General features: G+C 22.5%; 1 protein-coding gene across 2 annotated transcripts in view; it reads right to left on the reverse strand.

The window, feature by feature from the left end:
• LOC134830653 (neural-cadherin-like) overlaps positions 1-17,178 on the reverse strand; it is a 165,737-nt gene that overhangs the window by 67,616 nt on the left and 80,943 nt on the right. For both annotated transcript variants that reach the window (XM_063844203.1, XM_063844202.1), the window contains exons 3-4: positions 16,686-16,991; positions 15,921-16,514 (exon numbers count right to left, since the gene is read on the reverse strand). In XM_063844203.1, the coding sequence (XP_063700273.1) occupies positions 15,921-15,954 (34 nt within the window). In that variant the 5' untranslated portion in view covers positions 15,955-16,514; positions 16,686-16,991. The remainder of the gene's footprint in view (positions 1-15,920; positions 16,515-16,685; positions 16,992-17,178) is intronic.

Consider the following 17,178-nt stretch of genomic DNA (forward strand, 5'->3'; position numbering starts at 1 on the left):
CTTTAATTTGTGGTAAGTTCATATTTTTTTTAATAAAGACAAAAATTGAAAAAATATTAATTTTATTGATAAAATTTATATTTTTGATTAATTTTAAATAATTTTTTGAATTACTTTTAAAATTATTTAAAAATTTATAAATCTTCTATTTTTAATTTTTTTTTAAATAAAAATTTTATTTAAAAAAAAAAAAAAAAATATAAATTTTAAAATTAAAAAAAAAATCAAATTATATTTTTTTTTTTTTTTTTTTTATTTTAAATTAAAATCCATTTAAATCTTAAAATATTTTTGTATTTATTTTGCTTATTTTTTAATATCAATTATTTTTTTTATTTAATTTCAATTTAAAATATTTCATTAAATTTTTATTTTTTTTTATTTTAAAATAATTTTTTTTATTTTGAAATATTTAAATAATCTATTTAAAATTATTAAATATTTAATTTTAATTATTTAAATAAAATATAAATATTAATTGATATTAAAATAAGCAAAAATAAATTTTATTTAAAAAAATTCAAAATTTTAGATTTATATTAAAAAAAAAAAAAATTAAAAATTTTTAAAAAAAAAAAAAATTAAAACAAAACAGTTTTTTTAAATTTAAAATTTAAATCCAAAAATATTTTTTTATTTAATTTTTTTTCAATTATTTTTTTTAAATTTAATTTTTAAATATTTAATTAATTAATTTAAAATATTTTATTAAATATTTTTTTTTTAATTTAATTTAATTATTTTTTTTTTAATTAATTTTTTTAAACAAAATAAAAAAATGATTGATTTAAAAATAAAATAAATAAATAAAACTCAAAACTTGAACTGTCAAAATAATTTTTTATGGTTTCCTTTTTTAATTTAATTCGTTTAACTTTTCACACATTTAATCGATTTATTTCTAACATTTCGTTATTCCAGGTCATTAATTTTGTTTTTATCCTCGTTATTTTTGGGAAGTTTGGGACAAAAGTCGAAGAAAAAAAAAGAAAAAAGTTTCGTGAAAAGATAATTCATCACAAAAGACCATGAATTTCGAGTTTTTATTTATTCATTTTTTTAAAGAAAGGCAAAAAAAATAAAGAAAAAGAGCCGATTGAGCAAGAGATGATTTTCTGAATGAAATTAATAAAATAAAAAAAATATGATTATTCAAACGAATCTCCTCCAGTTGTGTGAATCCAGAAAAAGAAAGGAATTTTCTATTTTTTTATTTTTTTTTTTTTGCTAAAAAATATTCATTCGAATTATATTCATCGAGTTTTTTTTCTCTTCTTTTTTTATGGTTCATTTTTTGTGGGTACACTTCACTGATTTACATTTTTTATTTGCGAGCAGCGGTTTTGTTCCCTTTTTTGTGCCACATTGCAACCATCTTTTTGCTTCGTATTTACAATATAATTTTATTTAAAAATACATTATTTTGTGCTTTTTTTGCGGCGTGGCATGGCAATGACAGTCTGCACGGACAAAAGGGATGCCATTTCCTTTGCATCTCGTTAGCATCAACATAAAAAGTCATTTTGCATGAATTTGAATGCAAGGCACAAACATTTCCCCGAAGAGCATGAGGAGAGAAAAAACGGATGAGGCTCATTATTATTTTACATTTCCTGAGTTATTTTTTGCATTTAATTTTTTTTTTCGTAATTGCTTGAAAATTTCGCCGGAATTGACAGGTTTCTAAAAAATTAATTATTTTTAAAGGGGAAATTTTTTTTTTCGTCGAGTTTATGTATAACTTTTTGCCGAAAGACGCAGAAAAAAGAAACCTTTTACCATGAAAGATGATTGACAAAACTTTTTTGTTCAACACATGTTAAAGTTTATAATTTCGTGAGTAGCTTTTTCTTTTGCTGAAACTCACACATTTTCTCGGTAAGAAATTTTGTTGTCTATAACCCAATTTTGCCTCTTTCCCGTTCGACATGAATTTTGTATCACTTCTTACACATCAAAGCAAACATTTGAAGCATGTCAAACTTTCGAGCAGAATTTTCTTCTTTTTACTTGTTTTTTTTTCCTCATTTTTCTCGACATGGAGACGGAATATTTCATCACATCTTTTGCGTTACATCACACAAAAATCTCAAAATAAAATTAAATTTTGTAGCAAGAACTTTCTCTTTAATGTCATCATTGCCATAAAAAAAAACAACAAAATTCGTCTGACTTTTCAAAAAAAAAAAGAAATTTTATATTTTTTTTCTGTATAAAAATAATAACAAAAAGGGAAAAATCATGATAAAATTATTAACGCTTGACCCTTTTTGCCGTAAATTTAAATAAAAAGTGTAACAACGACATACTTTGATATGATAAAATCGGACAAAAAAGTAACAAACAGCAAGAAAAGATGGGAAAGGGTAACAATAAAATATTAATCAGTACGTAATTATATGGCAGGATTGTGCACACAAGCACATAACGACAGTTGTTGAAAAGTTGTTTTGTTATTATTTTAATGACAGTACCGAAAAAAAAAGTTTTAACAATATGTTGACCGGATTTGTAATTGTAAGTTATGATGACATTTAGAATTATAAGAAATTAAATAGAATTAGTACCGCAACAATAAGTGGCTTTTTTGCTGTAGACAAAGAGAAGGGATACTTTATGGAGAGGAAATGATGATTTTGCACATAATTTTGGGAAGGCTTATTATGGGGACAAGAATTTTTTTTATGATTTTTTAAGTCTTTTAAGGAATAATTTATTTATTACGAAATTTAAAAATTTTTCAAAAATACTCAAATTAATGAAAATAAAAAAATTGATTAAAAAAATTATTTTTTGAAAAGAATTTTTTTTTTTAAATATTTTAAAATGTAATTTTATTTATAAATTAAAAATTAGAAAAAAAGTATTTATCTAAATAAAATTAAATAATTTCTTATTAAATTATTTTATTATTTGACGAAATTTGTAAAAAAATTATTTAAAAAATATTTCTATTTATTTTTTTTTTAATCAAAATTTAATTTAACTAATTATCTCCAAATAAAATAAATTAAATTATTTTAATGAATTCGTGAATTTCAATTTTATTAAATAAATAAACATATATTTTTTTATTGAATAAATAATAAATTTTAATTAAAATTCGATTAAATAAAATAATAAAATTATTTTTAAAATTATAATATAATTTATTTAATTTAATTAAATAAATATTTATTTTTTTATTAAAAATTTTTTATTAAAAAAATTGTTTTATTAATTTTTATTAAAAAATAAAATAATTTAATTGAAATTGGATTAAAATAAAATAAAACATATTTTTTTAAATTTCCTAAAACAATTATTTTAAATTTTAATTCTCGAAAAAATTCTTGATTAATATTTTAAAAATTTATTTAAAAAAAAAATATTTAATACAAAAAATGATTTAAATTTAATTTAATTAGTTAAAAAAAATAAGTTTTCCATTTTTTGTGTTTTTAATATTTTTTTTATTAAATGCCTCATTATATGCAAATGAAAATTTTGTACATTTTTTCTGAGAGAAAATAAAAAAAAAAATATTAAAAATACACAAAAATGGGAAACGAACCTATTTTTTTCACCAAAATTGTTTCTTAGAATCCCACACAATAATGAACAAAAAAAAATTTAAATACATTTGTTTATTTAACAAAAACATATCCTTGAGGGATATACATACATAAATAATGAAACCATAAAAAACATTCTTCATACTTATTAAACTTAATTAATTAAATAAATAAAGTACTTCCATGGAAATTCAAAACAACCACGTGGAAATAAAAAAAAAATCCAGAAGAATTTATTTTTTTATATGCGTCAATATAGAACTTTTTTCGCGATTTTTTGATCACAAGATTGTCAAAAATAAACATTTTTCCTGCTAAAAATATGTTATTTTTAGACTCCCGCATTTTTGAAATCAAATCAAACTTTTGGCACAATTCTTTTGTCAAGAAAATGTCAAAAGTTCCAAGAAATTTCTTTATATTAAGTAATTTAACCGCATCTAAAAAGGGACGTGATTTCATTTAATTTTATAATTAACCTTAAAAGTATTTCTGAGGACATGTCACAAAAGGCAAAAGCATTTAAATGTAGAAAAAAAAAATATAATTTACCTAAGTAGGTGCTGTTTGTGAGAACCCAAAATATTTTCAACGGGTCTACCATAATAATAATCCGTTTGGCAACAAGTTGTGCCAACAATGACAGCAATAATAATAATAATGATGATGTTTCGTCGCTGAAACGTCGCAAGGAGAAAAATAATTCCTTTTGTGCGGATATTTTGGACAATTGTAATGGCAACACTGTAAGTATTTTTAATATTGCACTAAAACTAGTCAGAATTTATTTTTTAATTTTTCTTTAATTTTTTATTATTTTTTTGTTTTTTTTCGTTGAGACATTTTGATGACTTTTTTTATTTCATCCGGTTTTAATTTAAAATCTTAATTTTTCCGGAAATTTTTTTCTTTCGTTAAAGTAATTTATTTTTTTGACTTTTTGTCATTTATTATCTAACCCTCCGTTTTTTTCACTTATTCACATTTTTTTTCTCTACACAGACTAATTATTTATGAACTACCGGCCCATAGAGCATCCCATTGTTTATGATTATTTTTTAAAGACTGCCTAAAACCTTTTTAATGAAAGGATAATTATTGTAATTAATTATTCTTGGATGTTGTAAATATTTTCAGTCCATTTACGTCGAAAAAGGGATTATTTTTTCCGTAATTGTCACATGAAACCGAATTTTTGATTCAAAATGAACAAAATTATTTCGACATAAATCCTCTCATTTTTGCGAAAAGCCTCATTAAAATGCATTTTGCGCAAATAAATGAGTTTAGTGGACATTACAATGTAAAAATTATTATTTTATTTTAAATAATTGTGAAACGAACATAATTCACAGAGCTATTACTTGAGAAGAGGAGCGCGCATTAAAACTCGAGAGTAGGATAATAATTTTTTTTTTGCTCTTTTAAAAATTTTGCATAATCACACGTTTTATAATAATGAGCAAACTTTTTATTATTTTTTTTTGTTGTTATAAAAATTTTTTAAAAATTTCTCTTCACTCATGTTTACTTGTGAAAGTGGAATTTTAATCTATTTTGCATTAATTTTTGTAAAAATAAAACTTTTTTTTGTGTGAAAAATTTAAAATTCAATTAATTAAGATGTTTTTCTGTGTAAATTTTTATTTTTTCGGGAAATTTTTTAATGATGTTAATAAAATAATTTCCGTTTCATGTGACATTTTACAAAAATAATAACCTTTGCTTCTGATTTTGATATAAATGTCAGTTTTACTGATTAGTTATGTGTTTGATTTCACTTTAATTACAATTTTCTCTTTGATCTTAAATCTCCTTTGGCAATTTAATGACAAATTTGTAGTTTGCCCTTTTGACCAATTCCGATAAATTTAATAATAATTAAATCCTTAAAGCATTTTCTTGTATTTTGTTTCGTCTTGTCACTTTTGGAAATTTAATTAATAAATTTTTGTCTCACATTTTTGCTCAAATATTTTTTTTTCGAGACAATCACGACAAATAATTAATGTAATAATTATAATTTATTATTACTTTTTATATAATTTGTTTTTTTTTTGTATTTCCGCGCGATTCTTCTCACTGCTGAACGCCACTTTGCACGTACACGGTTTCATCTAAACTGAAAAAGATGTGCCAGTGTATGTATAAAAATAGTGTAACAAAATTTTCCTCACTTACTGAGTTACCCGTCGACACATGCTGTGCGTAGGATCTTGACGCCCCTTCGTTTTCTCGTGTGTCTCGTTAAAAAAGTAACGAATTTTGTGCAGAAATGTGTTGAGGTAGGATTTTGTGTCAAACACGCAAAAAAAGGGAAAATTTAGATCAAGTAACGTTTTTTTTTGGCTTCGAGTCGTGTACGAAGTTAACGGAAGGAAGGAGATAAAAAGTTCGTTAAAAATTGGCAAAAGAGGGGAAATTTTTGGTTATGGCACATGCGTAAAGCTTAAAATGAGACTTTGTTACGTCTGAAAGAAGGGTAAAACTGGAAGACGATGCACTCGAAGTATTACGTAAAAATTTGTGAGGGATGAGGAAAAGCTTTTTTTAGATTTATTGGAAGAAATGGAGAGATAAATTTCGTTGTTATGACGCAAAAAATGACACAAAGAATGTTGTTTGGAAATTAATTAATTATTTAATAATTTGTTTCCTTTGTAATTTTTCTTTGTTCCAAATTACCAAATTTTTGTGTGCATTTTTAATTTTTTATTTATTATTTTTTTCCATTTTTTTTCAAAATTTTTTAATTTATTTTTTTTTTTTTTTTTTTTAAATAATAAAAAATTTATAAAGCATATTAATATTTTAAGATAAAATTTTTAATTTTTTTTATATAAAAATATATCAATTTTTTTAAATTTATTAATTATTATTTTGAAATTAATTTTAATTAATTAATTAAAATTAAATTAATTAAAAAATTTTTTTAAATTTAATTATTAAATTTAAAATTAATTAAATTTAATTTTTTTTTATTTTCAAAGAAAATTAATTTTTATGAATAATAAAAAAAATCATAGAGTATTTTTTTTGCTCTTAAGATCAATTTTTTAAATTATTTTTTTATAATTCAAAATTAATTAAATTTAATTTATTTTTAATATTAAAATTAAAATTTTAAATTTATTTCAAATTTAATTTAATTTTGGAGAATTTAATTAATTAATAAAATTAATAATATACAAAAATTAATTTAATTTTAAATAAATTATTAAAATTTTTTATATAATTTTTTTTTAAATTAAAAAAAAATTAAATGAAAAAAAAAAAAAAATAGTTTATGATAAAAAACTAAAAAAAAATAAGAATTTATTTTTTTTTAACAAAAAACTAAATACGTTGAAATTTACTGTCAAGTAATCTAAAACAAGTATTTCTTTGATCTTTATAAAATTCTCGAAAATCATCGTAGAATGCTTATTTTAATTGCAATAAAGAAACGTCTATTCTTTAACAAGACAGCTTCTTATAACGATGACAGGAAGTTGATGAATAAACTTCAACGAATTATGAAATTTCGTTCAATTTAACAAACAACTCTATTTAAAATCTGTTTTTGAACGAAACTTGTTTTATAATTTATTTTAAACTTTAAACAAAGAAAAAAAAAATAAACCAACCGTCTCCATTTAATTTTCCGACAAAATAAAAAAAAACTTTGAATAATTACAACACTAAACTCCTATAAATAAATATTGAACCATTAAAGTTATTAGTATCTTAATACCGCACACAGTTAAGGAAAAGCGAAGGAAACACGATAACAATCAGTAAAACGAGGAAAATCTTGTCTCGTTAATTTTTGATAAGAAATATTTTTTTTTTCAAGTATAAATTTGATCTGAAAGTTTCTTCTCTATCTTCCGCGTCGACGTTCTCTTTTTTTTAAATTTGCCCCATTTTAATGATGATGATTTTAACGGCGCGCGAATAACAACTCGGCTTTCTGTTAGAAGCACAAAGAGCGGAAATATCGCTCGTATATTGTTCGTAAAATATATATTTTGGCGTTTATCAGTTGAAAAGTTGAAACAAAATCCGTGGATTTATATCGCTGAATGTTTGCGCGGTTTTCCTGCAAAGCACAAAGTAGATGCACATACGCTTATTAATAGTTGGGAAAATAATTTGATGTTTGTGTATATAGTTTGTTTTTTTTTTGTACGTACAAAAGTACAGCTCGTACAGAAGGAAAATTAAGATTTTAGTATTTACTTTGTGTTTCCGCAAAGAAGTTCTTTACTCTTTGCTTGGTTGGTTGTGTGTTGTGTGTCGTGTTGTTGGATCTTTTGCGAAGTTTATGTCTTGCAAGGAAGCATAAGGAAACTAATTTTATGCTTAAAAGAGATTTTGTCTTAGATTTTTGCCTGGCAAGGAATGATTTTTATTTTTTCATTTAGAAATGTAAAAAAATTAACTCTGAGGTTTAAAAATTGTTAAAATTTAATATTTAAAAAAAATTTTTTTTCAAAGTAATTTAATTTTTTTTTTTCATTATTATTTTTTTAATTTAATTATATTTTTAATTTAATTTTTTTTTAAATTTTATTAAGTATATTTTTTAATTTCATTATTTTTTTTTATAGTTTTATTTTTTTATTATGTTAAAAGAGATTTTAATGTGAAATCTCAAAAGAACTCTAAAGTTTAAAAAATTAAATTAATTATTTTTTTGAAATTCTATTTTTAAACATTTTTTTTTAATTTCCTTATCAAACAATTTTTTTAAATAATTAAAATAGCTTAAATAAATCAAAATTAATTAAAAAAATTCAATATTTTTAATATTTTTATATGAATAATTTTAATATTTTTTTATTTAATTTTTTTAATTAAATAAAATTATTTTTTTAATAATTAAATAAAATTAATTTTTAAAATTAATAAATAAAATTAATTTTTTAAAAATTAAATTAAATTTATTAAATTTTTAAAAAAATATAAATAATAATAAAAAAGATATCTGATGGTATAAAATATTAAATTTAATTTTTTAAATATTAATTTTTTTTACTAAAATTAATTATTTTTTCAATTTTTTTGACTAAAATTAATTATTTTTGCAAATTAAGTAGCTTTTTATTAAATTACCTAAATATTTTTTTTATTTCGATTATTTTTTTAAAATTTAATTAAATTTATTCAAAATGTTCAATGTTCAAAATATCATGAAATGTTCAAAGGATCAAAATAAAAATATTTTTTAATTCCAGAGCCAAAAAAACGAGAGGATTCATCCTTGAACAAATACTGCTCAAAAACGTTCTTCGATTCAACAGAATTTTTTTTTTATTTTATTTTTGCAATGAAAGCAATTGCAGAACATGAGATAAAATTTATACATCCTGTTAATTGGCTTTTTTCTATTTTTTTTTTTTGCTCTTTTATTACTATTTTTATTATATCGCGTAGCTACCGTACGATTTTCCTCTTCAATCGGAATTTTTGCTTGTACGAAAAATTTTATTCGTTTTTTCCTGCGTGTTCCATCCAGTGAAAAATCATTATTCTTCTTCTCTCTATTGTATCAAAATAAATTTATTACAACTGCATTCATTCATCCACATCTCTCGAATTTCTTCCAAACATATAATAAATATAATGCGAATTGGATCATTCGTGCCTCCGCTCGTGCTGCCATAAAGCAAAAATCAAAGTTTAAACTGCCAGCTAATAAACGGTGCAGAGATTTGTGTGCGGAGGAAGGTTAATGTTTGTTTGTGTGTGCTTCTGACACAATTTGAAGTAAAAAAAATGCTGAAGACGTGCACCGAACTAACCTACATCATTATGTTTGTTATTGTTATTTTATCAGCGTCGCTCACCATTATTATCCAGCAAACAGGAAAAAGATCTACAATATCAAAATCCAATAAATTTTATGTTGTATGCAAATATGACTTCCTCCTTTTTATCCTGTTTATCGTGTATACGGAATAAAATGACATTATTATTGCGAATGAGTCGAAAAAAAATTGAACACATATCACACAGTTTATATGCCCGAAAATGCAGTCAACAGTAAAGAATGCATGCCCGAAAATCACAAATTTTGTACAAACAAAAATGATGACGATGATTTAAATTTATTGTTACTGCATTTTTGTTGTGATTTTCACTCTGAATACACGGCGGCGATGGTGCACCTAAAAATCCGCGGTTATTACTAAATTATGTGGCTTTTCCTATTTTTTATACATGGACGCCAACGATCTATTAGAATTAATTTGAAAAAGTTCTCACAGAGGGCGCTTTTAACAGTAAAATTTATTTCGAAATGATTTTCTTCATGAACATTTTATTCGAAGATATTTTCGAACAATTTTCATGTTTTTTATGTTCGAATGAATTTTCATTTCGTTCGAATGGAAATTAATTCGAAAATATTTCTTGTTCGAAAATTTTCGTATTTAATATTTTTGGTTCATGTTCTTGATATTTCTTGATAAATTTTTATTTACACAAATAAATGATACGATTTATCAATTTATTTTGTGAATTTCTTGGAAAATTTTTACATCAATCAATGTGAATTTAATTAATTTTAATATATTTGATATGTAACAAAATAATTGATGGAGTGCATGACGTATAAAAAAATATTTTAATTACATATACTAAGAAAAAGATAAATAAAAAAAGATTTATTTGTTATATGGATTAATTTTCGATTTCAATAAAAAATTATCAAGAATTATTATTTATTGTTTTTTTTATTAATAAAATTTTAAAAGAGAAAAATAATTTTTTCTCTTGTCAAAAAAAAATTTTTATAATTTTTTTAAATCAAAAAAGGTTTACGTTTTTATTAAATTTTAATTTTAACAAAAATCTCAATTTATTTCATTAAAAAATTTCAAGAAATTTTTTTTTTAAGTTTGTATGATTTTTTTTATTAAATATTTTTTTAAAGAAAATTAATTAAATTTTAATTTTTAATTATTTAATTTAATTTATTTAAAATTTATAATTAAATTAAATTATTATTTTTTATTAATTAATTACTATTTAATTAATAATTAAAATAATAAATTTATGTTTCAATTTTTAATATTTTTATTAATTTTTTTTATCAAGTTTAAGCTTGAAAAAATTTCGAATAATATTTTTCTCAAGGAAATATATTTTTATACAAAATATCACAAAATTTTCGGATTTCCTTTAAATTTCCGTATAACAAAAACTTTGATTGATTTATCTCTGTAAGAATTTTCCAGCTACTTGACCTCTTACATTTTTCTTTAAATTCAATAAAACTGGCTTGCACTCTCTTTTTTCTTGTGAAATTTCTGCATTTTTTAACTTTTTCATATCAGACACACATCATCAGTGCAACTTTTCATCCTTTTCAGAGCATATTTTAACAAATCATCGACCCATTTATATTTCTCGATAAATCTATTTGCTCGATCTTTTCGCACTGCACAGCTTCTGCAACAATAATGTGCCTTCAACTGAGGATATATAACAAAAAAAAATAAATAAAATGATGAAAAATAAAATTCTTACAAACATTAATCCGACATCTTGACATTTTCAATTTAGTTTACACTTCACTCTGTGCTCTCTTCCCGAAGTTAAGTTGGCAAAGAGTGTTCGTCTATGACTCTCGTCGCCTTACCATAAGTACTCAATATATTACTTTGCTAAAGTTCTCTCGTGGCATGATTACTTGAGATGAAGATTTAAATATGTGTCGTCTTCCTCTCGTGCTACCATGTTGATAAATGGCCAAACAAAAGTTGCGAATATTTCGTTGCATGAGGAAAATCTACTTTTTCGAGTGTCACCTCAATTATTGCGAGTTCAATACTCAAGATTGTGGGCAAGGCAAAGTAAGTTTTATTATTATTAATAATAATAATGGAAGTTGTAATGATGATGAGACAGACACGGAGAACGAAGAAGAAGAAATGTTGCACAAATCATGCACTGAACATGATAACACTTGACACGAAATTGAAAATGTCACTCAAGTGTATTTCCAAAGTAATAAAAAGAACTTGAGGAGCAGTAAAATTGTTGAGTAAATAAATAAATGATTTAACTATGTCTTTCTACTTTTTGCATTTCGAGTAAAAATAATTGTCACGTGGTTGAAATTTTTTCAAAATTTGCATTGGGATGAAAATTTAAAAGTTGAATTAGATCACGAACTTACAAAAATTATGAAGAAAAAAATTAAAATGTGTATTGGGACAAAAATTTTAAATCTGTTTTAAGCTTTAAATTTCAAATTTGCCATGGGCAGACATTTTAAAATGTGCACTGGGTTCAAAATTATGGAAACGTTTTTTAAAAGAAAATTGTAGAAAGTGCTTTGGAAATAGAATTTAAATCTGTTTTAAGCTTCAAAATAAAAATTTGCAATTCGAAGACATTTCAAATTGTGCATTGGGATCAAACTCAAAATTATGCAAAATTATTTTTTTTTTGTTAAGGAAAATATTAGAATGTGCATTGCGTCAAAAACTAACATTCTGTAAATTAGAAAAAAAATTAAAAAAAATAAAAAATTAAAAAAAAATGTTAAAAAATGTGCATTGGGACAAAAATTTGAAAAATTTTAAATTTACATTGGGGCAATAATTTTAAAATGTGCATTGGGTCAAAAACTAATGTCTTATAAATTTGAAAAAAAAATAAAAAATTATTAAAAAATCTCAAATTTAAAAAAATATCAAAATGTGCATTGGGCAGAATAAAAAAAAATAAAAATGCGATGCCATCACTTGATATTTTTTCTAATAAAAACTTTCAATAGTTTTTTTTTCTTCATTCATTTTTATGGCAGAAATAGACTTGCTTGAAATGATTTGCGTGCGCTTGAAGTCGACATCATTTCATCCGCAAATTGGAAATTGAGTTTGACCATCATCACGGAAAAACAACTTTCTGTTGCATGAAAGAACACCCATCAAACGCAAGTCATAAAGAAGAAGCGAAAAAGAAGGAGGAAAAAGTTTTGTTATTCACTCATCCCGAAGATTCGTTTTTTTTTTATTTTATTATTTATTATATTAATCATGATGAGCAACGTTCTCGGTAGCGATATTTGCCCCGAGCTAGAGTAAGTCGTGTACCTACTTAGTGAACTTTGCATGATTATTTTTTTTTGTTCGTTGGGATAACGCCAGACAACGTATTTAGTTAATTTACTGATGGAACAACAACAAAAGTCACACACATTCAAGCGAAAAAAAACACCGTTGTCGTCGCGAACACAATACAAAGATAAGCGGAAGAGAATTTCAGGAAAACAAAGTCATTATTCATCATTTTTTACCTTTTTTTCTCGTAAGTCTCGCACTTATTCAGACGCACTTTAGCGAAAAAATAGTCGTTTGTGGCGCGCGATGGCGGTTAAATAATGTAGCAATGGAGACCATTTAATCATCATTCCATATAATTATTATGATCATTGACGTTTTTTTGGCCTTGTAAGTTGAATAAGTGATTTGACTTTTTTTCTTCTTACCGCATTTCGGGGAAAAAAGGCGGTAATGAAATGACAAAGACAGAAAGTTGCTTAAGACAAAAAATTTAATTTTAATCTCGAGGAGGTTTGAATATTTTGTATAAATTATAATTTATAAATTTTTAAAAATTTATTTAAAAAATAAAATAAAACTCAAAAAACAAAAATTATTGAAAAAAATTAAATATTTTTAAATAAATTTAATAAATTAATAAAAAATTAGTAAAATATATTTTTTAAATTTTTTTTAATAAATTTAGATACGAATTTAATTAATTAACTTTATGTTAAGTTAAATTTGATCAAATTAAAATTATATTAATTTTTAATTAATTAATTATTTATTTAAAATTTATTTTATCTATAAAAAAATAAATAATAAGTTAAATTTAATCAAATTAAAATTATTTTTTTTAATTAATTAATTTAAAAATTTAATTAATTGATAAAAAAAAATTAATTAAAAAAAAATAAAGAGATTTTACTGTAATCTCATATTTTAGATAAAATTTAATTAAAAAAATTTTAATTAAAATTTTTATTTTAATTTTTTGTACATAAAATTTAATTAATTTAATTTAATTAATTAATTTTATATAATTTTTATAATTTAATTTCATTAATTTCTTAAAATTATTATTTTTTTTATTTTTGTACTTTTTTAATTTCCAATTAATTATTTATTTTTTATAGATAATTTTTTTTTTATTATTTATTTATTTATTATTATTTTTTTATTTATTTAAAAATATTGAATAATTATTTTTGAGAATCGTGAAAAAAAAAAACAAAAGATTAGAAAAAAATTTAAATCATAAAATTAAAAAAAAACAAAAAAATCTAATTCTTTAAAGTTACGACAAATTTTTGAAACTAATTTTCTTGTGAACCAAAAAAAAAAAAATTACGGTCGATTAACGCAAATTCTGGTTAAATAGAAAATCGTCTCTAAATCAACGTCGACGTGTTTACCTTGAACGAAATTCCCACTTGTGCAAACTTTTGCTCTAACCACACGTTCATTTACTTAACCTCTCAAATATTTAACCGAATGAACTTTGCTCGAAGAAACGAACAGAACGAAAAAAAAAATCGTTAAAAGTAATGTTTATCAAAGGTTTTTTTCCATTTCTGATGTTCCTCATCTTCTATTTATGATTTTTCTTTTTTTTTTCTTTCGTTAAAATCTCCCTGAAGAAATCATCATTATCAAACATTATCTTGGCAATGCACAGAACAAAAAAAAAACGAAGCTCTTAGCTAATAATAACAAAACAACTGGACTTCCATCAGAAATAAAATGCAAAAGAAAGCAAAAAAAAATGCTAATATTCATCATTTATTTATTTTTCTCCCCGGCTGATATTTTAAACGTACAGTGATTGTTGTTATTATTATCATTATTAGCATCAACCTGTACTTGGCTGAAATTTTTTCTTTCCGTAAGGCAACAACTAGCTGGCAAGTAATGTAACAGTTAATTTGGGTCTATTCTCTGGTCGATATTTAAGTGCCTCGAAGCATTGCTTCTATATTTATGCTTTTTTTTTGCTATCTTATCTCTTCGTTTATATCCTTAATCATCGTAATGTGGTTGGAAGATCATTTTTACCTCATCATCGTTTCCTCTCCATATATCTATCGCTCAACTACTTAGTTTATGTGTGTGTAAAAAAAAAATAGTACGATTGCAGAAGAAAAATGGATGGCAACGCAGGATGGAAAGAAAGGTAAACGATTTATTTGATTTTTTGCCGTATACGATGTTGGAGTTTTGTATACTCGAGAGAATATTTGTGTATTTTGTGTTAAATCGTGATCCTTTTGATTTTTTTAAATTACTTTTTTTCTGTATGGTTTTCAATTTTTAACATGGGGATTTATTTTTTTTAAAAGAAATATTTTTTTCTGATGTGAAGTGTTTTTTTTTTATTTGAAATGAGAAAATTAGATATTTGACTTTTTTGAATTTATAGAAAATATTTTCTGGATATTTTTATTTTTTTTTATCATTTATTTAATTTAAGGTTTTTATTAAATTTTAAAAATTTTTAATTAAAATAATATTTTTTAAAATATTTTTAATATTTATGTTATATTTAAAAAAGCTCATTTTTTTTATTTTATTTCAACTTGTGAATAAATTATTTTTCTAAACTCATAAAAAATATTTACAAGAAAATGTTAAATTAAATTTATTAATTAATTTAAATATTAAAGTTAAAAAATTTTAAAAATTGTATTTATTTAATTAAAAAAAAAATTAAATATTTTTTTTTAATTTTAAATTTATTTATTATTTGTTTAATTTTTTTTAAATAAATAAATTAATTTATTTTTATTTTATAATAAAAAAACTTTTTTTTTAAATAATTTAAAGTGAATATTATTTAAATGTTATAATTTTAAAATTAAAAAAAATGTTTTTGGTATTACTAAAAAATGTAAAATATTGTTTAAATTTATTCATTTATTTTTAATTAAATTTTATTATTATTATTTTTTTTTTTTGTTAAAATGCAAGCAAAAAATTAAAATTATTTTTATTGTATTCAATTGAGCATTATTTCATAAAATAAAATAATCCCTCATTTATGATTGAAAAATTTTATGATTATTACAAATCAACCGAGAGATTTTTAATAATTTTATATAAAAAAAATTCCCTTGACTATAAAAATATTCAACATGAATTGTTGAATTTCAATCATCACAAAAATTATTATTATGCAAAACTATTTATTTCATTTATTTTGGGAAAAATTAAATTATAATTTCCCAAAACAAAAGTCACAAATCAAATTTAATGAAAAATCAACAAAAAATAAAAAAAAATAATAAAAAAGATGAGAGAGAAAAAAGACAGAAAGTTGAGTACTTACCTATAATTAACCCTAAAATGTAAACAACATTCATTTGAACAGGATTTTTGGTAATTTTCCCACGACTACAACTTTCTCTTGTGTGATATTTTGCTTCAACTTGTTGTTGTTGACGACAGTCGACTAAAACTTACATTTAAAGCAAATTTATTTTTCATTACATTACACGTGGTTCTTTTTTTTTATTCAAATGTCTCTTTTTTGTGATTAAAATTTCATTCACTTTTTCGTTTGTTTTGGGACTTTTCGCACGATCACGACATTAGACGAACTTGAAATTAGTAAAAGTCATGTTATGTTAAGAAGAAGAGTAAAAGTCAGGTGTGTTTTATGTGTCTTCTTCGTTAGAAGACAGCACGAAATAGCAGCGAAGAGTGAGGAGTTGAAAAGAAAAAACTGCCTAAAGTCACTTATTTATGTATTCAATACTCTCTCTTTACTTTTTTTTTGCTTTGCGTGAGTTCTTCTTCACTTTTTTTTCGGCTTTGTGCAAATATGCCTTTAATGTATCTCGGCAATGATAATATCGTCTGTTGATATTTTATTATACATTTATACGGTGTGTTGTTAATGGTAATGTTGCGCCGCTACTTGCTGCAAAGAGCTTAATGTTAGAGAAAATGTGCGATGGGGTTGTTTTGTCGCAAGATTTCCACGAAGAAAAACCCGAAAAAAATTTTTCTTGCTGATAAGCAAAAGGACTCGAATCAACAACCCCTGCGCCCTTAACTTTTTAATGGAGTCAAAAAAATTTAAATATTTTACCTCTTCTTGTCGACGACGCGAATTCTTTCCATAAATGTTGTTTGCTGTTGTTTACTTTAAGCTGATTTTTTGTCCCGTTCTCTGCAGTACAGAAGGTCTTATCGCATAAATTTAATATATCACAAAAAAAGAACGACAGCTGACACGGATTCTTCTTGTTTGAATTATGTCACCTTTACTTCAAACAATCTTTTTTTCTTACGTTGAAGGTTTGTGTGTATGTTGACATTGACCACTTTTCTGCTTATCTTGACTTTTATTTGTACAAAAAATTGTTCAGGTTGTTTTTTCTTTCTTTCTTGTCACCTGGAAGAAATAAAAAAAGGAAAAAAAATTGAGTTATGTTTTTAAGAAAATTTTCTTTAATTTTTTGTAAAAATAATTTAATAATTTTTTACAGTAAAGTTTTTTTTTGAATGAATTTTAATTTAGTATCTTCTTTTAGATTAAAAAAAATTAATTATTATTTTTTTTATATTTTAAAAATTTTATA

The sequence above is a fragment of the Culicoides brevitarsis genome, chromosome 2 (genome assembly GCF_036172545.1).
Source record: "Culicoides brevitarsis isolate CSIRO-B50_1 chromosome 2, AGI_CSIRO_Cbre_v1, whole genome shotgun sequence".
NCBI lineage: Eukaryota > Metazoa > Arthropoda > Insecta > Diptera > Ceratopogonidae > Culicoides > Culicoides brevitarsis.